This window comes from Polypterus senegalus, chromosome 10 (genome assembly GCF_016835505.1).
Source record: "Polypterus senegalus isolate Bchr_013 chromosome 10, ASM1683550v1, whole genome shotgun sequence".
Taxonomy (NCBI): Eukaryota; Metazoa; Chordata; class Cladistia; order Polypteriformes; family Polypteridae; genus Polypterus; species Polypterus senegalus.
Window position 1 is genome coordinate 41885009 of NC_053163.1, and position 25129 is coordinate 41910137.

General features: G+C 37.2%; 1 protein-coding gene across 2 annotated transcripts in view; it reads left to right on the top strand.

Moving 5' to 3' along the window:
- Positions 1-25129, top strand: part of chm (CHM Rab escort protein) — a 283130-nt gene that overhangs the window by 79952 nt on the left and 178049 nt on the right. For both annotated transcript variants that reach the window (XM_039765765.1, XM_039765766.1), the window contains exons 5-6: positions 990-1374; positions 17255-17371. In XM_039765765.1, coding sequence (XP_039621699.1) covers positions 990-1374; positions 17255-17371 — 502 coding nt within the window. The remainder of the gene's footprint in view (positions 1-989; positions 1375-17254; positions 17372-25129) is intronic.

The window sequence follows — 25129 nt, forward strand, 5'->3', positions numbered from 1 at the left end:
CTGCATAGATGGTTGTCCTTCTGACAGAGTGACCATCGGGTTCTTGGTCACCTCCCTGACTAAGGCCCTTCTCCCCCGATTGCTCAGTTTAGATGGCTCTTCAGCTCTAGGAAGAGCCCTAGTTGTTTCGAACTTCTTCCACTTACGGATGATAGAGGCCACTGTGCTCATTGGGACCTTCAAAGCAGCAGAAATATTTCTGTAACCTTCCCCAGATTTGTGCCTCGCGACCATCCTGTCTCGGAGATCTACAGACAATTCATTTGACTTCATGCTTGGTTTGTGCTCTGACATGAACTGTCAGCTGTGGGACCTTATATAGACAGGTGTGTGCCTTTCCAAATCATGTCCAATCAACTGAATTTACTACAGGTGGACTCCAGTTAAGCTGCAGAAACATCTCAAGGATGATCAGGGAAACAGGATGCACCTGAGCTCAATTTTGAGGTTTATGGCAAAGGCTGTGAATTCTTATGTACATGTGCTTTCTCAATTTTTTTAAATTTGCAAAAAACTCAAGTAAATTTTTTTCACATTGTCATTATGGGGTGTTGTGTGTACATTAGAATTCTGAGGAAAAAAATGATTTAATCAATTTTGGAATAAGGCTGTAACATAACAAAATGTGGAAAAAGTGATGCGCTGTGAATACTTTCCGGATGCACTGTGTGTATGTGTGTGTATATATGAATGGAATTAGCTTGATTTCTGTGAATCCCAACTTACTTTTTCCAGATTTTTACACTTAACGTCCTATCTGGAAATAATCCTAGTTCTCTTGATTATTAACTTTTCTACATTTGATGTTTATAGCCTATTATGTTGAATTTTCAGTCCACTTTAGCTGAATGTGTGCATGTTATTGTTGTGTATTATTGTTTCTTTTAGTCTGAGTATAACTAATGCAAAGTTTTAATTATGGATTTGTAAACATAAATAAAACCGATTGCAATATCAATTAATTTTACTCATTTTTTTAATTCAAACAGTCAAGATCCTGTTGAAGACGTAAAAGAAGAAGCTTCTTTACAGAAAAAAGATGATTTGTTTCTGACAGTTGATCTAGTTGAAGACTTAAAAGAAGAGGGCTCTTCACAGAGAAAAGATGATTTGTTTCTGACAGTTGCTGTAGCAGAATCTTTTGAATCGGGTATTGAGAAAAGTCCTGATACATATGTTAATGAACATCCAGCAGAGACTTTAGAACACAATGATGTGTGTACCTCTTCACAGAAGAAAAATCCAGAATTATCCATAGATGAAAAAAGGTCTGTTAACGTGTGTAAAACTTCAGTTGCTGAAACAAGAAAGACTATTACTTATTCTCAAATCATCAGGGAAAGCCGAAGATTTAATATTGATTTGGTTTCCAAGGTAAAGTGCTTATTTCTTATTGGTAATGACTTATACTGCTTCATTTGTGTGTGTGTGTGTGTGTGTGTGTGTGTGTGTAATATATATACATTTTTCTGTCCTTCTTGAGTAAAAATTAAAAAGTATACTTTTTGAAACACCTGTACATTTTTTTGTGTAAACTTTTAGCAAATAATAAATGCTGTTATGTAAGTAAGGAATGGTGTATAAGAAGACATTTAAGACAGTGGCATTCTTCAATTCTTTAAATTGAAAACTTAATTTCAGCCAGTATATTTTTTTTATATTTCAGTTTTAGACTGTACTCAGAGAAAAGCCAAGCAAAATGACACCTTTTATTGGCTAACTAAAAAGATTACTTTATGCAAGCTTTCGAGCCAACTCGGGCCCCTTCTTCAGGCAAGATACATCTGTATGTATATATAGATAAATATATATCTTCTATATATATCCTCTTTAATAAAACCCCTGTGTGCGTCCAAGTGTCTGTGTGTGTGTCTTCTGGTGAAGTGCGCATGCGCGGGCCGCGGCAACATTGTACCGTGCACCGCCCATGCGCTCGGCACATGGACGCACACACACTGGAAGCTGGGCACGCAGTGAATGGCCTAGCCGCCGCCGCGCATGATGAGCAAATAAAGCACACACACTGGAAGCTGGTCACACAGTGAATGGCCGCGCATGATAAGATATAAAGGACAGCATTGCTGGGGAGAGTGCTGATTGGGTAGTCGCGGCAGCTCACATAAAATCCGTTGTTGGGGAGATGCCACACAAAATAATCAGTTGTACGCCCCCACAGATTAAAGTACTTGCTGGGGAACTGCACAGTACTTGCTGGGGAGACGCCACAGGCACTATTATAAGCAGCATGCCGCACATTACATCAGTTGCTGGGGACACTCTGCTGATTGCCCACTGTTGTGACAGAAAATGAAAGTCATATTACGGATATCAAAGCCAGTAATACTGTCAGAGAAAATTACAGGCATTTTATGGTATTACAAACCAGTATTATTGCGAGAGAAAATTAAAGACATATTAAAGAATGCATATTACAGCCACATACAAGCCAGTATTACTGTAGGAGAAAATATTACGGACGTATCTACTAAGAACATGCCACACAAAAAAAGGACACGTCAAGTAGGACAAAAGACACAGATAATCAAATTCTATATAAGCAACATCTCCTGGAAGAACGGTCAGCTCAACAAATAAACATCAACAAAAGAAACGCTGAAAGACAAAGAAAATTACAAGCAAATAGATCGATTGAAGAAAAAGAAAATGGCTGTTAAAAAAACGCTAAAAGAGAAAGACTCAGAAGAGCAAACCTTAGAAAAGGTTGGCATTTACTTGCCAGAACCAGTATTCAGCCATGGTCAGTTTTATGTTGCATTATAAAAAGTTAAGTTTTCCAGATGTTGTTGTCAAGGTTGTAGAGATTCCTGAACAAGGCAAACTGTTGCCAAACTCAGACAGAATATTTACAAGAAATGTTGTCTATAATGAAATGTACAGAAAAATTTCATGAGGTAAAAAAATTGAAAATTTTACCTAAATATCTTCTTCAGATATTGTGTCTTACAGATTGTTACAGTTTTACACTAAGGCAAAATTAATTATACTTACTGTATTGTCATGTACGTTTCTATTTTATTTTTATTATTATTTTACTTTAGGCTTCTTCAAAAAATATTTTTGACAAAAAAAAAAAATTAAGACAAGAAACAGAATGAGGTCAAGGTCCTTGCCATTTAATATAGACTGTTCCTACTAATGTTTATGCACTACTGTTCTAGCGCCTGTTATTGTAACGGGCTTAATGTCTAGTATATATATAAAAGTCAATGTATGTTCCAGCATCACTTTCAAACACCTGGAGTGATTTTCATGAAACTTGGTACACATTTTTCTCATTGGTTGACTAAAAATACTGCAGGGTGAAATCAACCCTAACCCACCCCCTTTTGGGTAGGGTGTGGGGTGATTTAACGGTCTTGTATGCATGTTATAATCCAGTTGACACTGTGAAGGACCACCAGAGGGCGAACTGGTGGTGATTGCCAGAATTCTTTATGTTTGAGCACAACCGCACCCCTGGTGCTTTTGAAATTAAATAGTGTTGACCCATTCTGAGCATCAGCTACATGATAACATACATACAAGACTGCAAGAAAAACACATTAGTGAGTCTTCATTGTTTGTTGTTTTTTTATTCTTAAAGTTGTGTTTTTTTAGGGCTGTTAAACGAACTCTAACTTTGACGCATTAAAAAAATTAGTGCTGTTAACGCAGGTTCTTTTTGACCCTACAAAATTCCCGTAGTTCAAACTAAGCCTGCAAACTGAATGCATGACACTCTAGCCTTCAAGTTATTTCTCGTAGAATTCACTCCATATTCCTAATTGTTGAGCGATGGAAAAAGGTCCATTAAATGGGAATTTCAGTTTCAAAATTTTGCCTGATGGCTCACTCGATAAAAATATGGTTGTGTGTAGTTACTGTAAAGCCGAATATAGTTATCACCGGAGTACAAGCTGCCTACAATATCACATGCAAGTCAAGCATCCATTTTACACTAATAGCTTTAGGCCGGGCAATATGCGACAGACCACACTTGACAGTGTTTGGCAGAAACCAATGGACACGTCAGCCTCCAGCAAATTAACGGTAGCAATTACTAAATGGATAGCCACAGCATTCAGGCCGATTTACATAGTGGAGGATGAAGGTCTGTACGTTATAATTTGGATCCCGTCCAATGACCCAACTTATGAATTACCCTCGAGTCGTAACTAGTATACACGAGTTGTATGATTCAGAGAGGGCAAAACTAGCTTAGGAGTTGGAGTTCACGGAGACGGTTGCCATTACTGGTGATAACTGGACATCACTTGGAAATCATAGCTACCTCTTGTTCCAGTTACCTGAACACGTGAAGTACAATTATATGCCTTTATGTTGTGTCCATTCTTCTTAATATGGTCTGATTGCGCTTATAAATCTTTCTGGTAAAATTTCAACATTAAAAAAAATACATTTGAGATTAATCACGATTAATTACACAAAGTCATGCGATTAATCAGGATTAAACTTTTTGATCGCTTGACAGCCATAGTTTTTTTTAATTATATTTTTCTCAAACAATTTAAAAAAATTAAAAAAACACTTTATTTTCCTCCCTGGCAACGCTGGGTATTTCAGCTAGTATATATGTATATAGACATATATGGCTATAAAACAAATGATGAAGTAGTTTAAAAGGAAAAGTATGTAAGCATGTTTGTCTTGTAGACAAATTGACATTTTTCACAGAGGAAATAATTTTTTTCTGACAATAACCAATACATGAATTTCTTCATAAAAATATGAAGGGATGATAGTCTGAACAAAGCAAAAAGTCTTATAAACAGAGCAGAAGTATGACTACGTACACTTTAACCTGACCTGAAAAGCAGATTAAAAAATTTTTTCTTATGAGGTATGTGATAAAATCCGTACATAAAGAATGCATATTTGGGTAGTACAGTCATGTAAAAAAGTAAGTACACCACACAAAACATTTTGTTCTTTTTTTATATATAGATTTGGTCTTCATTTATGTTTAGATAAAGGGGAAGTAATTGAGGGAAAATAACAACAAACATTTAACTTTGAAATTATTTATTCAATGGAAAAATGAGCATGTATGCCATTTCCTACTGTGGGGGACAAATACTTTACAGGTACAGATGGCATCATATTCTTTTGGTCAGATATTGTCTTTGGTTTCTGGTAATGTGGACAGGTAGCTCTTTGTTTTGCCTATCTAGAGCACATTGTTCAAGAAGTTCTCGGACCTTGTGTATAAAATCTTGCTTTGATTGTTTACTAAAAGTATGCTTATACCAGAAAAGCAAATATGGTATATGCAGGAAAAAAAATCAGATTCATAAAACCGAATGTATGCCAAGTCCCACCCTAACTTCCTTTTATATATGTGAAATTATTTTAAAACATTGTGCACATACTTTTAGGTACTTCCCGTTCACCTCCCTCCAGTAATCATTTTTGCATATTCATATACTAATCATTTTATATATTTGGCCATGCTCCTAAGTGACATTATTACTTGCAAACCATGAGAGAATACAGAAAACAAAACTTCAATGAATGTGAACTTGAGGTATAACTTACATTTGGTGGAGTTTAAAGAGTGGTCAGTGGCTTTGATCGATTCCCCCAACAAACACATGTACTGTGCTTTTTAAATACGTCTTAAATAGACTCAATTATTAAGGCCATAGCAAATCTAAATGTGTCAATCAATGAATCAGGTGTACTATGACGCAGTGGCAGTGCTGCTGCCTCATAGTACGAAGTCTGGTGGGTTGAAGTATGCACGTGGGTCTGTGTGGGTTTGCTCTGGTGTCCTCCCACAGTCCAAAGACTTGCAGGTTAGATGAATTGTCAATACTTAATGGTTTCCGGATTTTCCATTTTAGGGGATGGATAAACAAATGCTGTATTCTGTCCTGCCCAAAGCAAGTCACCCATCCTTAAAAGAGAAGTACTCTATTAAATTTCTATTACAAGTTAGTTCATGGTTTCAAATTAGCTTGAGAGGGGTTATTTCAAATTGTTTTCCATGCCCAAAAGACACACCTATTGTTAAAACAAGTTACTGTTGTTAGTACTATAGTGATTGAAGCGGTACTATGTATGGATGTGGCTCATGCCTGGTTGTACAAACAGCGGCATTTCATTCTGAACAACTATCCATCAAACATCACTCACAACCCTGTTACAAAATATTTTAAAAGCAAAAAATTTGATTAAGCAAATGAATAACAGAAAACACTCACAACTTTCAAATCAGCAAATTTGTTCTCTGTTATGCTATTCATACACTTTTTATCTTGTTAAAATAAGAAAGTGCTTATTTTGCCAGAATTAAAAAATGTAGAGAAAAAAATTTGAAAACACAACGTTTTCTGTCATTTAAATGATGTTTGTGTTTTTTGTTCCTTGGTAGTTACTGACTAGTAAGCTGGTTCAGACATTTTAGAGCTGACCTCTTGGAATTTTGTGCTGAATTGGAGCCTTCATTACAGGAACCATCAAACAGAAATCATGTGATCCCCATTCCATTACAGATTTTAGACTACTGGGTTTAGAAAATGGATGGATGGACATCAGAATGTGACTGACGTGCCATGGAAATTTACAGTTAAACAAGATTTTCTGTTCACTTCCTGTTGCCTGGAGTTGCTAAAATGCCAACACCAAAAATTTCTTACGGATGTTCAAAACTGTCTAACAAGTTAAGCCAATTACTACACCAATGTCTTGTTTTATAAATTATTACTTCTGCGTAAGAAATGGCTGATCCACATTTCTGAGCATAAGCTGATTTTGTACATGAGGACTTTGCCAAGGTGTTCATGGGCAATCTTTGGTTTTGTTTTGATATTCTTTCTGGACAACAAATGTTTCCCTCTGGCACACCTGCAATGTCGATCAAATTTGTGAAGCCTCTTTTTAATGGGAGACTTATGCACACAAGAGTTACATGTAGGTCTTATGATGAAATTCTGGGGGTCTAAGAGATTTCTTTTAGTATCTTGTGTTCTGCTGTCAAGCTAAACTTGCTGGGGTGGTCTGGCCTTTGCAAGTTGGCAGTTGTTTGAAATCTTATCCACTTGTAAATTATCTTCTGGAAAGTAGAATGGTTGTTTTCCAGTTGACTTTTTTTAGACATTTTGAACAGGCAAACAGTGTCTATAGATATATTTTGATATGCTTGAATAAAACACAGGTAAAATTGTCCTTTTCAATCTTTTATTCAAGGGGAAAGCATCAATAGATGTAATGGACATCTTGGGGGAATAAGCAGGTACAGCCTTGACTTCAGAAGCTGATATCTCCCTCTTTAGCAGGAAATGACTTCTTGTAGACATTTTGCATAACTGCCTACAAGTCTCTGATGTTGCCTCAGTGAAACATTTCAGCATTTCCGCATGCAAAATTCCTTCAGCTGACAAGATGTTTGTGGGTTTCTTGCATGTCCTGCTGCTTTAAATCAACCCCCCAACATTTCAGTTACGTTCAGATCAGGGCTTTAGTCAGGTCAGACCATAACCCTCCATTACTTGGTTGATTTGCTAGTGAACTTCCAGTCATTATGTTGAAAGGTCCATTTCTTGTTCAGCTTCTACTTTCAGACAGCTGGCCTCAATTCTGTTTAATCACAATTTGATATGATGCAAAATTATTAGTTGACTTAATGATTGCAAAGCAGCCCCAAACTATAACATTTCCAGCACCATACTTCTCAGTTGATATGAAATTATTTTCTTGAAATGCTGTTACCGGTTTGCGCCTAAATGTCCACTGTTATTGTAGCCAAACAACCCTATTTGTGATTCATCTGTTCAGAGCACATTGTTCCAGAAATTAGCCTGTATGTTCTATGACAAACTGCAGTCTTTTTGTAATGTTCTTTTTGGACAGTAAAGGTTTTATTTCTTTTTTTTTTCTTCTTAGCATACCAATTTGACCAGCAGTTCAATATTTGAAACCTCTGTCTGATTCTAGATGCTTGCACTTTGGTACCAGCTTCTGCAAGAGTTACCTGCACTGTTCCAATTTTGAAGTTTTTATGTCTTCTTTTAGTATCAAGCAGTCAGACTTTGGCCTGAATTTGCTGGGTTGGCCAGTCTTGGACAAATTAACAGTAATTTCAAATCTACACCACATAGATGATTTTCCCTGTAGTGGAATGATTGATTTCAAATATTGAAATATTGATTTTTTTTAAAAAAAATTTTTAAAAACACTTGCCAGACTCCTAGATACCTGCAACCTCCATTTTGATGACCTTGAAGAGAGCACTTTTGATCTTGGCATGATGATAACACACACATCAATAACAGAAAGCACCAGACCCATGCTGTCTGTGGATTAAATAAGGCAGGTTCCACTTGCATACCTCTCTTAAAAGGTTTTAATCATTAGCACCTAATGTGGAACACTTGATTTTATGAGTTTGAAGTGATGATAAAAGTAGGGTTTTTCCCCACTTGACAAATCTGCATTTTGTTAATTTAAATTTTACGTGTCATTTGTTCAAGTCTATCACCTTTCTCTGTAGGAGATATTTGCATGAAGATGTAATGTTTGTCTGTTCAGATGTGTTGAAAAAGTCAGCAGTTTCCATGGAGTGTATTTACTTTTTCATATAACTGCATAACCTCCTTTTTGAAGGCCTTTGTGATTTCTTGTGATCTAGACATAGTGAAAAAACACACAACACAGAGCAAACCAAACTAAATATCTGAGGTTTACATAAGGCAGTATCCTACAAAGTCCTCTCTTACAGTGTTGTAATCATTTGCACCTAATCTACTGCATGTGATTCTGTTTTTAGCTGTTTTGGGATAGTAATAAATGTATTTAACGTTTGCCACATGCAAAATTTGCATTTATGTTTCATATTAGACGGTGGACTAAAAATGAAAATGTGACATTACATTTATTGTATTACCTTTTTCCTATGTATATTTTTAAGTGAAGATCAAATCTGATGGTTGAAGATCAAATCTAGATAGTTTCAGAAGTAAAGACTGTTAAGTCTTCTGTGTCTCAATCAGTAGCGCACAGGCACAAACACACTTTAGCATTTACACTTAAGATTCACTTCATCTGTATAGTTAAAGCCGTACTGCAGTCTTGTGCACATTGTAGCCACCCTAGTTAGTCATAATTAATTACTCTGTTAAAAGTCACTTTTTGTCACTCTTTCATATTAATTTCATTTACACAAACACTTGCACTTCTGTTTAAACAAACTCTTACAGTGTAGCAATTTGCTATAGTACCCTTCTCTGACTTCTGATCCACCCTGTATTTAAAGATTTCCCCCCATATCTCTGGATCCTTTTTGTTTTTGAGTGACTGTTTTATGTTTGACAGTTCTGTCAAAGTTAAATATTTCAAGCACATGGTTTGTTTGAATTGAAGTGAATATTAAGTTACAGTGGCAAAAAAATACTGCTGCCTCTACTAAATACTGACTTTTAGGGGCAACTACTGTAAAAGAGTGAGGAGGAGACAGCAAAAAGGTTTGGGGTTTTCCAGCCCCATATATTGTCGATAATCCACAATATTCAAAAAATAAACGGTCAAAAATATAAACAAAACTGTTCATATGCGCAACGCCTTAGCATGGTGTCGGCGGCCATTTTAAAGAGGAGGAGCTGAAAGTGGAGGAATGCTGGGAAGGAACCGTGAGGGAGGATGGAATCGATGACGTCAGGAAAGATGGCGGAGGAAGGGCGGAAGTAGACGTGGTGCGGGCAAAACCCGGTCTTATGGTGACGGAGCGTCTTTTTTTCTGTAAGGAAGCATAGGGAGAAAGTTAGTACCCCGCCATTCCCTGCCGGCGAATGTCTTCCCAGGTGTGTCAAGATCCTTCCGCGGTCTCCGACTCGCGCGTGCGTGACACTACCAATGCTATCAAATTATTTTAGATTTTTAACTTAGGTGATCTACTCAGGTTTGCCCAGAAAAGTCATAAAATGTGCCTTACATGCAAAAAGTACGTAATAAACAAATGACACTTATGATCTCCTTTACAGTGCATCCGGAAAGTATTCACAGCGCATCACTTTTTCCACATTTTGTTATGTTACAGCCTTATTCCAAAATTGATTAAATTAATTGTTTTCCTCAGAATTCTACACACAACACCCCATAATGACAACGTGAAAAAAGTTTACTTGAGGATTTTGCAAGTTAATTAAAATAAAAAAATTGAGAAAGCTCATGTACATAAGTATTCACAGCCTTTGCCATGAAGCTCAGAATTGAGCTCAGGTACATCCTGTTTCCCCTGATCATCCTTGAGATGTTTCTCCAGCTTAATTGGAGTCCACCTGTGGTAAATTCAGTTGATTGGACGTGATTTGGAAAGGCACACACCTGTCTATATAAGGTTCCCCAGTTGACAGTTCATGTCAGAGCACAAGCCAAGCATGAAGTCAGAGGAATTGTCCGTAGACCTCCGAGACAGGATTGTCACAAGGCACAAATCTGGGGAATTTTACAGAAAAATTTCTGCTGCTTTGAATGTCCCAATGAGCACAGTGGCCTCCATTATCCGTAGGTGGAAGAAGTTCAAAACCACCAGGGTTCTTCCTAGAGCTGGCCGGCCATCTAAACTGAGCGATCGGGGGAGAAGGGCCTTAGTTAGCGAGGTGACCAAGAACCCGATGGTCACTCTGTCAGAGCTGCAGTGGTCCTCTATGGAGAGGGGAGAGCCTTCCAGAAGGACAACCATTTCTGCAGCAATCCACCAATCAGGCCTGTATGGTAGAGTGGTTAGACTGAAGCCACTCCTTAGCAAAAGGCACATGGCAGCCTGCCTGGAGTTTGCCAAAAGGCACCTGAAGGACTCTCAGACCTCAGATTCTCTGGTCTGATGAGACAAAGATTGAACTCTTTGGTGTGAATGCCAGGCGTCACGTTTGGAGAAAACCAGGCACCACTCATCACCTGGCCAATACCATCCCTACAGTGAAGCATGGTGGGGGCAGCATCATGCTGTGGGGATGTTTTTCAGCGGCAGGAACTGGGAGACTAGTCAGGATAAAAGGAAAGATGACTGCAGCAATGTACAGAGACATCCTGGATGAAAACCTGCTCCAGAGCGCTCTTGACCTCAGACTGGGGCGACGGTTCATCTTTCAGCAGGACAACGACCTTAAGCACACAGCCAAGATATCAAACGAGTGGCTTCAGGACAACTCTGCGAATGTCCTTGAGTGGCCCAGCCAGAGCCCAGACTTGAATCTGATTGAACATCTCTGGAGAGATCTTAAAATGGCTGTGCACCGACGCTTCCCATCCAACCTGATGGAGGTTGAGAGGTGCTGCAAAGAGGAATGGGCGTAACTGGCTAAGGATAGGTGTGCCAAGCTTGTGGCATCATATTCAAAAAGACGTGAGGCTGTAATTGCTGCCAAAGGTGCATCGACAAAGTATTGAGCAAAGGCTGTGAATACTTGTGTACATGTGATTTCTCAGTTTTTTATTTTTAATTAATTTGCAAAAACCTCAAGTAAACTTTTTTCACGTTGTCATTATGGGGTGTTGTGTGTAGAATTTTGAGGAAAAAAATGAATTTAATCCATTTTGGAATAAGGCTGTAACATAACAAAATGTGGAAAAAGTGATGCGCTGTGAATACTTTCCGGATGCACTGTATGTAGCAGAATGAGATATTTTTAGCATTACATAGCAGATATATTATCTGTTGCTTCTGAGTTTAAGTCCTTTTTTTTTTTTTTAAAGCGATCAAGATTGCAAAATTTTACTATGAATTAAGTTTTAGTTCAATTTGGTTCGTAATATTTAAGGAATAATATTGAAATGTTATACAAAGTATAGAATACACCATAATCATAATGTACAACTCAACAGCTGAGAAACAATTGAGGGTCTAGTGGCATTCAACCTCCTCCTCCTCCTCCTCCTCCTCCCTTAGAAGTGCTTCTGGTGAATTCCCATGAAGTGTCACCTCCATTTCATTACAGCCATCTCAAAACACTTTTGTTATTTCAGGTCAAGCATGGATCTTATTACAAATGGATCATTTTTTTGATAATTTTTTGCTGTAGAAAAAAGCTGAATAGGACTTTTTTTTTGTTTGTTGTAAGTATTCAGAAAATAGGAAACATTTTTGATGCAATCAACAGTTAGAGATATTGACTGGCAAAAGTAAAAATTGTGTTCTTTTTCAGCATGCATAAATATTTAAAAATCCTCATTAATTATTGTTAGTTATTTTTTTTTAAAGTAAAGTCATAATCATTATCATGTTGCGTGCTTTTAACCTTGTGCTGAGGTTAAAAAAGTGCAAATATCCAGTAAAAATGGGTTTTAGTGAGGTTATCTCAGTTCTCTTCCTAAATTTTTTTAATCTAGAAAATGTATACTTTGCCTATATTCTAATTTAGAATATCCAGAAATAATGGAAGCGGTTTGTAGAAATAGGTATGGTGGTCAGCAGATGGACATAAAAATTATTTTTTTTTATTCATGTAAATTTGGACCACTTTGCAGAGATCTCTTTTCACTTTGACATTAATGAGTCTGTGTTATCCGTGTTGTAAAACTTAAAATGATCCACTGTGATTGATTATTATATTACAATAAAATGTGAAAGCTTTCCAGGTATAAATTCATTTTGTAGGCACTGTATATAAGGGTGCCATAACGTTACATGTTAACCAAAGGGCAAATGGAAGAATTAAAAGACTCTGCCATAAGATGTTGATGTAAATAGATTTTCTTGAGTTTATTCAAGTGGACCAGCTTAATTACATTGGTATAAAAAATGTAAACCAAAGGTTTGAATAACATAGGCTTGGAACACTGCATTATACTGATATACACATTTGTAATGCCTTTAGAGGGTAAATCACCATTTCTTAACCGTCATTCCAAAGTCATAAGGGTGAAACAATTCCAGTATAAACACTAAATAAAGTTTAACTATTTACAAAGAAATATACTTATAGTCAAGATGTTTTTAAGCTCAGTATTTATCAGCATGTCCTTTAACTTACTGCTTTCCAGCGCGATGGTTGTAGAAATATTGGGTCAGTTTTACTTAGGAGGAAATACATTTTTTTTAGGTTAATTTTTACCCCTCCATTGACTGAGATACAGCGGACATTTTATAAACAAATACAGGTATTTGGACAATGTACAAAATAACATGTACATGACGAAAGTGAAAATAGTCTCATTAACATCACAAAAATAAATTACAGATTAATTAGTGAATACATAAAAAAGACTGTGAAAACTTAAACAATATATTGAACCAATTAAAAGAAAACATGCTTCATTTAAATTTGTGGTACTTAGTGTTTTAGATCGAGGACAAATTTGCTGAAGTCAAAGATACAGCAGATCATCAAGGTTGAATAGGTACTTGTTAGGTTAATTCTAGGTTATAATTACCACATCTATTTTACTGAAAGATATTGTGTGAAAATGCTAAAACTGAAATCCATTGTTACAAAATTTGTGTTGCAACAAGCTAGATTTTATTCATGATCCATTAAAACCCATCCACCTTGAAAATAATGTAGGCAAAGTGAAGTAGAGATGCAGCAGAAGTGGCACATATCACAGGCCACTAAGAATTAAAGAATTACATTGGCCAGAGTTGGTGCCCTGAAGTCAAAGTAAATGTAAAATCTGAGTCTGCTTAGTCATGCTTTCAGTACTTTGTCTCTTCAGAGAATCTTTGGATACCGCTGGTTGACTCATGGAGTCCCGAAGTGAGGCACATTAACTGCAGTGTGAGGGACCGTCAGTTATGGCAATATGGCCATGTGGCGCAATTCCCCGAGTGTGGTCCAGCTCACAGGATCTTCATTGTTGAGGACCCGAGTGGCTGGACCAGGCGTAACACTTTGCAATAGATAGAGGATCATTTCCAGAGGGTGGGACTAGACCACATGTCTGCCTTGGGGGGTTGCCAACCAGGATCCAGAGCTGTTTTCTTTTGTGGTGGGTGCAGCAACACACTGTTCCAGTGCCTTCGTGATCTGACCTGCACAGTGACCAGCAAAGGCTGAAAACTGGAGAGGGAGCAAATTTATTGAAGTTCTAAGCAGGCAGTGTGTTGCAGTGGTTAAGGCTTTGGACTTCAAACCCAGAGATTGTGGGTTCAAGTCCTGCTACTGACACTAAGTGACTATGAGCAAGTCACTTCAAGTACCTGTGTTCCAATTAGAAAACCAAAAGAAATGTAACCAATTTTACCATAAATGTTGTAAGTTGCTTTGGATAAAGGCATCAGCCAAATAAGTAAATGTAAAGCTGTAGGTTCCAACCCTTTTAATGAATTGGAAGCCATATCTTGCTAATAATAAAACTTATTCAATTTCAAGTCATGTTAATGCCTTCATTCTGCTATGTATAAACATTCCTGTGTATTGTAGATATAATTTTTCCAAAGATATCAGTCAAATGATTTGTGAACTGGAACACAGTAGTAATTATCAGCCCTTCAGTCATTAGGGCAGCCACGGTTGTTTGGTCGCAGCTTTTATGTGTTGATGTTTTTGTTTGTTGACTTTTTACTTTGTCTGAGAAAATGAGGATTAGTTACACGTTAGATCATATTCTGTCTATTGATATCTAGAGTTCATTCAGCCACAGCTAATCAAGAACGCTTACATATGGATTTACTACTCATGGTCCCTGTGACTGCAAACTTAGAAGCCCAGTCAGAAAACCCGCACCTGCTTCAGGAGCCACAGATTTCGAGCATCTCTTCTCAGTATGGTTTTACCTAATGTCACATCACTGAGGAACAGAACTGACTTACTTCATCTCCTTCTCATAATAAGTAAGGATTATTTGTTCAGTTCAGTATATTGCTTTTTGGAAACATGACTTAACGGGCAGACTCTTCAGTAGAACTTTTGAGGTTCCTGGTTTACAAAGCAGATGGAGATGCAGATCTTTGTAACAAGTCAGAAAACAGTGGGGTCTGTTTCTGTATTAATAATAATTGATGCTGTGGTATTTTCATGTTATTGAGGCACTGCTCTGCCAATCTGTAAGTATTCACTACTAATTGCAAGTCATTCTATTCATCTAGAAAATTTGCTTTAATAATTCTTGTTGAAGTTTGAATCATGCCTTAAGTGAACTTGAGCTCTTCTTTGTAGAGAAGCCTTCAGTCTGTTACTAACTATAAAGAGACATCTCCCAGTGCTTACTCAGATTCAATCCTCCCTGAAAAGCATAATAGATTTTACAGCAGTTTTGAACAACAAGGTGCTGAGTATCAACAGTTTCTCTGCTCCTCCAGTTCCAAAATGGTCTTGGCACCAGTCACTTCCTTGCAAAAGCCTCACTAGTCTTCTTTCTTTTCTATCAAAGAATACAGTATCTGGAAGTTATTTGTAAGACAGAACTGCAAAAAGTCTGCCGGTCCAGATTCAGTCTCTCCTGCATCAATCAAACACTTCTCTTTTTCACTAACATCTTTAACCAGTTTCTTACAATTTGTACTGTTCGAAATTGATTTAAATCTTATTTGTTCCAGTTCTCGATACTAGGATATTGTACTTTGTTAGCCATTATGGATGTATTGAGAAGTCAAGGAAAATTGCACATTTTAATGGCTAAGTTAAAAGATTACATTTTGTAAACTTTCAAGGAAACTCTGGTCCCTCCTTCAGACAAGATATAATACAGAGACTGAAATACCTTGCATTTATATAGACACTAGGACAGGTACAGCATTGGAAAACCTTCAAGTGAGACATCTTAGATGTAAACAATTAATAGATCTCTCCAGGCTAAGAGAAGAACAATTTATAATCAAGATCTTTTTATAACTCTTCAAAAAAGTCTTTTGAAGTTTTTAATGAGATTTCCATACAATATGCATCTGTAGTCCGGTTGTCTAGGTCAGTCCGAGAGATGTAAAAAATGCACATATCTTATTATAAAACTGCCCATAAACACTGTGACTTTAACACTAGAATCCTAAGAAAAAACTCATAATCCAGGGCCACCTTAAATTCCTTTGCACCTCTCCATTAGCATCTTTTGTTTTGCAAATGTGTCGATCAGCACAAGCAGCCTGTGATCCCATCGTCCCACTGCTGCTGCTTGAGTCTGTCAAAAAGTTCTCTCGGCTCAAATCTATTTATGTGCACTTGTTTTGTTATACCTTTTGTGAAACTGCTTATTTCATATTTGGACTTAAGTCTTCACACATTATACACTTAACGTCCGCATTTTGTCATTATTACTATAACATGAAAAAAATTTCTGTTTTAGTTGTGTGTTCAACATTTCTTGTCTTGCATTTCCTGTCATCCATTTCTAGCGTTAACAAGATAGAGTGCTTTTTTTCCAAGTAATAATTGAGCAGCTTAATAACGGTCTTTTCTAGAATTTTACTTAAAAAAGCAGGTTGAAAACTGGTCTAAAATTTTCAAAGACAGGGGAGTCAAGATTACTTTTCTTGAGTAGGGGTTTAACAATTGCAGTCTTTAGAAAGTGAAGGAAGATCCCTGTATTTAATGATGAGTTCATATGTCAAGTTAGGACAGTTAGGACATCGGAAACTTTAAAGCCTGTTGGTACTGGATCAAGGACACAGGTGGAGGGCTTCATCTGAGAAATTATTTTACATAAGTTTACATAACCCATTTAGAACTGTCATCGGTGTAATTGCTCATTAATCATATGTAGACATGTGATGGTTGCGCAATTGGGGCCAGAACGCCACACATTTTTTATGTTTTTGCTGTCATTGCCCATGTATTTCTGTTTCGAGTCAACATAACAAATGTTTCAGTGCTTGCTTGATTAGCATGTATAGTAATTATGAGCATTGCGGTGGTATTACTGTTCATATTTACAGCAGATTTTGCAGTAGCCAGTTGTACAGTGAAGCAGTCCATGTTCCAAATGACCACATTGCAGAGGCTGGAGAATGAGAAATGGTTAGAAAAAAGTAGCTTAACAAGACATGACATCGGAATGTCAAGTGTACTTTGACTACGATAGTAGTAACAGTAATAACTTAAATTATTACTAATACTGCATGTAATGTTGGATGAATTTTTGCCCATTTGGTTAATTCCTATGTTGGTTTTACCATTTTGAATCTTCAAAAATGCCTTTTGATAGTGTTAATTATAAAAAGAGGCTTATAACATAAGTTTTCTAAGTTATTGTTCTTGTATTTGATTTCTGTTGAAAAGCTGTATGTTATTTAATGTAAAGATAACACAAGAAGTTCTCTTAAGTATACCAATAAACATTTCTTTTTTTTCTCCTCTCCCCTCAGCTGTTGTATTCTCGGGGCTCTCTGGTTGATCTTCTTATTAAATCTAATGTAAGCAGGTATGCAGAATTCAAAAATGTGAACAGGATCCTTACTTACCAAAATGGAAGTGTGGAACAGGTATTTTTTTGTTTGCTTTATTCATAATATATCTCATAGAGAGTATAAACTGCTTTTCAGAGGAATTGTGAAAAATGTTTTTGTAACATACACCACTAGTCACAGGCAAATATGCAAATCCTGTTTGATGTTGGACTGTTTGGAGGCTAGCTTGGATGTTTTGTAAATGGTAGAAGAGGGCAGTATATCTAGTATTTTAAGCTCTGGGTTAGCGCAGCTGAAGAGAAACCTGCATGGTAGCAGAGAATTTATACATCTTACTCAGGTGTCCCTTATGGAGATAATGTGCATCCCAAAGTGTGGTGTGGTAAAGAGACTCTAGATTATGGAGTGGTAGAAGTTAGAACATTAGAACTACTGTGACAAGAATAGGCCATTCAACCCAAAAAATCTCACTCATTGTATTCAGCTAGATTGTCTGGACATTTTAAAACTTTTCCATGTTGTTTCCTACATTGTTTTCTACATAGTACTTCAGGCAAGGTTTCACCAGTGTGTTATGTAATTTAAGAATAACCTCCCTTGATTTATAGTCCACATATCATGATATATATCCTAACATCCTATTGTATTTCTTGGTTGCATCTGTACACTATCTTGATGTGGAAGGTAAAGAGTCCACTATGACTCATAGATCCTTCTCATAAAGGATACTTTCAAGTTTCAGACCTCCAGCTGTGTTTTCAAATCAACATTTTTAATTCCTGTGCGTAATACCTTACATTTATTTAAATTTAAGTCCCTTGGTAGCAGTTTACCTGGTTGTACATTATATGTTTTTCCACCAATTTGGTATCATTTGCAAACTTAACCAGCTTGTGATTTATGTTCATATGTAGTTTGATTATGCTTACTAAAAAGAACAGTGACCCAAGCACTAGTGTATGAGTTACACTATTTTTAACATCACCTAATTCTGAAAAAGTTAACGGTCACTACAACCCTTTGCTTTCTTTTTCATCCAGTTTTGTTCCCACTTACACATGTTGAACTCTTGCTTTTTTATGTGGTAAATTCTCACTAATCTCGTATAAAATGCTGAAAAGAAATGAGCCATCTTTAACTTTTTGTGTTTTGGTGATCTGTCCATCTGCTGCTCACTTAACTATTCACAGTGACTGACATTTTAAGCAAGGGTGCCCAAACTTTTGCATGCCACTGATGTACTTACAGTGACACCTCAGCCAGCTCAGTCACTTTAGTTGTCCAAATTGTAGTTGTGATTTTTGTTTAGTGGCAAATTTTCAGAGTAAAAGACAGAAAAGTAAAGTAAAAGTTTCAGCGTATAGATAACTCTACGGCTGAACATTGTGTACCTTTATGTCAAGGTTGCACAAAGTACAACAAGGTACTTAGTTTTCATATATTCCCCTTTGATGCGGAAAACCAATCTAAATGGATTGTCGCTACCTGGAGAGAGAGTTTTACGGTTAGTTCTGATATCAGAGTTTGTAGCTGGCATTTTAAAAAAGGATTTTTGTGAGCTAGGGTCTGAGACGGGGAGGCAACTACTGAAGAAGGGAGCCGTTCCTGTGTTTTTTGAGTGGAACAATTTCTCTGTTACACTTTTAAGACCAGTGGTTTGGGAGAGGAAAAAGGCAATGACAGAGGATAATACACAGAGCAAAGGATGAGGATGATAAAATCCTCAAGGACCATGACTATATTTTGGCTCTGGATCTAGCAATCGTCGACCTAGCACTTGATGAAAACATGTCTCTCAGAGAGGATATCCTCCTGCTGTGGAAACAAATTGAGACTTTTACAATGAAGCAGCAGCAGTTTGGCATTCACTGTTTTGTTGGTTCAGACAGAGATGTTTGTTTTTTTACAAGAAATGTTGTTATTCTGTATTAAGTTTGCATACATACAGTGGTGTGAAAAACTATTTTCCCCCTTCCTGATTTCTTATTCTTTTGCATATTTGTCACACAAAATGTTTCTATTCATCAAACACATTTAACCATTAGTCAAATATAACACAAGTAAACACAAAATGCAGTTTTTAAATAATGGATTTTATTATTTAGGGAGAAAAAAAATCCAAACCTACATGGCCCTGTGTGAAAAAGTAATTGCCCCCTTGTTAAAAAATAACCTAACTGTGGTGTATCACACCTGAGTTCAATTTCCGTAGCCACCCCCAGGCCTGATTACTGCCACACCTGTTTCAATCAAGAAATCACTTAAATAGGAGCTGCCTGACACAGAGAAGTAGACCAAAAGCACCTCAAAAGCTAGACATCATGCCAAGATCCAAAGAAATTCAGGAACAAATGAGAACAGAAGTAATTGAGATCTATCAGTCTGGTAAAGGTTATAAAGCCATTTCTAAAGCTTTGGGACTCCAGCGAACCACAGTGAGAGCCATTATCCACAAATGGCAAAAACATGGAACAGTGGTGAACCTTCCCAGGAGTGGCCGACCGACCAAAATTACCCCAAGAGCGCAGAGACGACTCATCCGAGAGGTCACAAAAGACCCCAGGACAACATCTAAAGAACTGCAGGCCTCATTTGCCTCCGTTAAGGTCAGTGTTCACGACTCCACCATAAGAAAGAGACTGGGCAAAAATGGCCTGCATGGCAGATTTCCAAGACGCAAACCACTGTTAAGCAAAAAGAACATTAGGGCTTGTCTCAATTTTGCTAAGAAACATCTTAATGATTGCCAAGACTTTTGGGAAAATACCTTGTGGACTGATGAGACAAAAGTTGAACTTTTGGAAGGCAAATGTCCGTTACATCTGGCGTAAAAGGAACACAACATTTCAGAAAAAGAACATCATACCAACAGTAAAATATGGTGGTGGTAGTGTGATGGTCTGGGGTTGTTTTGCTGCTTCAGGACCTGGAAGGCTTGCTGTGATAGATGGAACCATAAATTCTACTGTCTACCAAAAATCCTGAAGGAGAATGTCCGGCCATCTGTTCGTCAACTCAAGCTGAAGCGATCTTGGGTGCTGCAACAGGACAATGACCCAAAACACATCAGCAAATCCACCTCTGAATGGCTGAAGAAAAACAAAATGAAGACTTTGGAGTGGCCTAGTCAAAGTCCTGACCTGAATCCAATTGAGATGCTATGGCATGACCTTAAAAAGGCGGTTCATGCTAGAAAACCCTCAAATAAAGCTGAATTACAACAATTCTGCAAAGATGAGTGGGCCAAAATTCCTCCAGAGCGCTGTAAAAGACTCATTGCAAGTTATCGCAAACGCTTGATTGCAGTTATTGCTGCTAAGGGTGGCCCAACCAGTTATTAGGTTCAGGGGGCAATTACTTTTTCACACAGGGCCATGTAGGTTTGGATTTTTTTTTCTCCCTAAATAATAAAAACCATCATTTAAAAACTGCATTTTGTGTTTTCTTGTGTTATATTTGACTAATGATTAAATGTTTTTGATGATCAGAAACATTTTGTGTGACAAACATGCAAAAGAATAAGAAATCAGGAAGGGGGCAAATAGTTTTTCACACCACTGTATTCACCTGTTCCTGAATAAAGTTTAATGACTCGAATTACTTTTTTTATAATGTAATCACAGTTGTCCCATGTAACTTCATAGTAGACGTTTTTAATACGTCTGGATCTTAACTTTTTAATTGAGGATTTAGCTTGAAACAAAGTTTGAAGCTCTTTTCCTTTTTAGCTCCTGGCATTTGGCACAATGTTTGAATAATGTGACTTATGACGTTTACCATAATTCTGGGCTTGTCTTAAAGCAATCAGGTGAAAAATGCCATAGCTAGTCTGTTTTGATATCCGTGTTGGAAGTAAAGCAGCAGGCTAACAGAGTCTAGAAGAGAATGTGCATATGGCTTGTTCCAGAATATTAGTGAAACAAGGCCATTCATATCCAAAACCCTGTTAGAGCTGTGATCAGATCCGCCTTTGTTGAGTCCTAGACAAGTCCAAGACCATAGCTAATCAAGACTGAGTCAGAACCAAATCTAAATAGGGATCAAATAAAAGTGACAGAATTCAAGACTGAGTTCAAAGCCAAGTATTAACAAGACTTTAACTAGTTCCAGGCATAATTTGCTAATTCTCCGATGGTGCAAATGAGACTCTTCTCTACTGTACCCCTGCAGATTCACTTTAGGCAATGGATTAAAGCATAGAAAAGGACCTCACCAGTCACCGAGTAGGAGTGTACACAACAGGACAATGACATGTGGTAGTGTACATGTATCTCTAATCTCTAACAAAAATATCATAGTTCAGTAAATTATAGAAATTAAGAAATACAAATGTTCTTAAAAAATTGTTCTTAATCTGTTTGTGCATATCTGTCCTTAAGTGCGAATATCGTTGGTGTCTTTCACAGTACTATAGAAGTACGCGGTTGCATTTGAGAAACAGGAGAGCAGGTCTTCTTTCATTTCAATTTTCAATACTTTATTGAAAACCTGAAAAACATGTAATTTATCTTTTTTATTCTGGGCAGATAAATGGACAAACAGCTTGACATTTTGCTTTTAATCTCCAGAACTGAAATAAGTTAGCATTAATAAACACATTGTTTTCAGCAGAAGTATACATTTTCAACTATAGTCTTTGCAATTGTCTGCTATCTCAAGTTCCCCTAGGCCAGGGGTCCTCAATCCCAGTCCTGGAGAGCCGCAGTGGCTGCAGGTTTTTTGTTCTGACCTGGTTGCTTAATTAGAAAGCAATTCTTGCCAATAAAGCACTAACAAGCTATGAAATTAAATTAACTCTGCTATGTCAGGTCATTCTCATATCCTAGATTTTCTTTCCCTTTCTATCATGCAAATGATTTGAAGGCTAAAATGGACGAGTAATTCTCAGTCCTTCACTTTTTTCTCTTCATTTTTCTTCCAAGTATTTAATTAAACCCAATAGTGCAGATAAATACACACAGGTGTAAATGTAAATAAGCTAAATGGAGAAATGCTGCTCTCTCTTGTCATTTGCATGTTATTGATAATAAGGAGCAATTAAAATAGCTGTTTAAGACAAAATTAAGCAATAAGGGCTCAAAATCACTAAAGTGAAGCAGAAGTGTTACTTTAGCAATAAGTGCTTTTTATTAAGCAACTGGGTTGGAGCAAAACCTGCAGCCACTGCGGCTCTCCAGGACCGTGATTGAGGACCCCTGCCCTAGGCGATAGAAGTTGTAGATCATTACTTTGCAACAAATTTCATGACCAAGTAATCTAAACAGCAGTGGACACACTAGTGTATTTTATGTAATGTTAGCCAAGATATTTTTGAATACAATTAATTTTGTTTGTATGTAAGTATTTGTAATATGCAAATCCAAAGAAGAATAAGAATTTTTAGTCAAAACTGCAGCTGCAATGGCTAGGATTGTTGAAACTAAAAAAAAAAAAACAACTCACTTGTGATAGAAGGACAGATTAAGCTTTTGTGCTTATAGGGACAGATCAGGAGAGTAGCCTTCTAACACGTAGTCTTGGTTCAGGTGAATTTTCAACAGTTTAATAAATCAGAGCAAGACTCTATAATGAAAAATCAAATTCATAAATATTTGCCACATCTGACCACATCTGATGTGGCATTTCATGTACAGTTCTCCTGATTAGTGTTATATACCCAATAGCCATACTTGAGTGAAGTGTCCAATATATGTTTACTTAAACGTCAAAAGTGCAAATAGGACCTTTCATCATTTTATATATAGTCAAAAATTCTTACACACTGAAAATAGTCCAGACTGCCTTCTTTTTTTGAAAACCACTTAAAAAGAAAACACTAACAGCAGTATATGAGGGACGTTAAATAATTTTTCTACCTCAGTAGGAAAGAAAAAAGTTTTCAAAAAATTTGTTTTATTTTTCAATATAATCCTCTGATAGCTCCATGCACTTCATCCACTTTTCCTGCAATGACTTTGATCCCTTTTGGGGGGTTGGGGGGGGACAAAAAAAACTTTTTTTGACCTTCAAACCTGGAAGTCACAGCTGCCTTTATGTCACTTGAAAACCACTGTCCAGAGAGAGATTTCTTCAAAACTCGGAACAGGAAATAATCTGAGGGAGCCAGGTCACGACTATAGGGTGAGTGGTTCAGCTGCTTGAACCCACATTCTTGGATGGTAGCCTGTGACTGATATGACATGTGAACCGGTGTATTGTTGTAAAGAAGCAGCATGTCTGCTGTGAGTTTTCCCTCATCTTTTCTCCTTGATTGACTCCTGCAAAGCAATAATTCTGTTGGCGTAACTCTCCCCAATATGGTTGTCTTGTGTGGCATGGACTCCAGAAGAAAAAGTCCTTCAATATCCCAGAAGACACTTGCCATGATTTTGCCTGCAGATTTTTCTGTCTTGAACTTTTCTGGGGTTTTGGATGACTTGTACTTTCCATTGCATTGACTTCATTTTGGACTCAGGATGTCTGTGATAGACCCAAGTCTCATCTCTAGTCACCAAACAAAGGAAAAAAAATCACTTAGTCTCTATGGAGCATGTTCAAGTTCTCCTAACAGCACTGGAGCCTCATGACCACCTGACATGGCATCGGCATTCTCGGAACCCATCTTGCACTGACTTTTGACATGCCCAACTTTTCATGAATTATTTTCCAAACTGTACCTTCTGAGATGCCCATTGCTTTAGCTTATTTTGGGTTATTTCTTCTGTCTGACAAAATGAAATCCTCAACCTTCTTGCACATTTCGATTCCACAGCCTGTTCAGTGTGAGGATCATCTTCAATGGACTTACCCCTCTACCCCACTTAAACTGCTTGCTCCAGACTATTACTTTGTGGGATGATGGGGCACACTCACCATAAACAGCACTTTTGTGAGAATTTTTATCACTGAACATTGCTCCAAATCTAGCATTTATTTACTTGATTCACACGAGGACTCTCCTGACATCCTGTCTCTTGGAATGTTAGACTCGCACTGAGCCACAACTGTGCATGAGTAACCATGAGACATGTCACACCATACCCAGACTTGATTCAACTTGCTTGTTACTTTCTTTCATACTCAGGTAGACAAGTTATTGAACACTCCTCATACCTTTGTAATATTAGTATGCAAACAAAGCAGTTTGTTGTTTCCTCTCACCCTTCAGCCCTCTAAGGCCCACACAGAATAATGTGTATATTATGTTTTAAGTAAAGCCAATATGTAGTAGAGAGTGGCTTAGGGAAGGATGGACTTAATTATCATATTTGTACATGTTTGGTTTACGTACAGCCTTAAAAATACATTATCTTTGAGGAAAAAGTGTTACTTGAAATTTATTTTTGCAACCTAGTGCATCTGTTAGCTGGCTGGATACAAGATTGCATCCCACCTCACTAAATAGAATGTCAAATTTGCCTGCACCAAACATGCTATTCTCTTATTCTGTGTAGTGTGGTGATAAGCGATTTCAATTATGCTCTCAACCTTTGCTTAGGCAAGCAGCAGTTACCTTTAGGCCAGGTTTATACTCCAGCGGACACTACTTCTATGCAAGTGGTGTACTGTTTATACTTGCGCATGTACTTTATGTAAATCTGGGAGATTCCACCAGGTGGCAGTAAGAGATATCATTACAGTGAGAAAACATGTGTAATTATTACCAGTATTTAATATTTAAATGAAATTAACAATCTGTCTGTAAAATGTAATATACATACTTTAAAGCATTTCATCATGAAAGTGGTATTAAGTATAAATCTAAAGATTCTAAATGTGCAGATCTGGAATATCATAAATTTAATGTGTTTTGTGTGAAGATTGCTGCTGTCAGTTCAGAAGGAAGATCCCGAT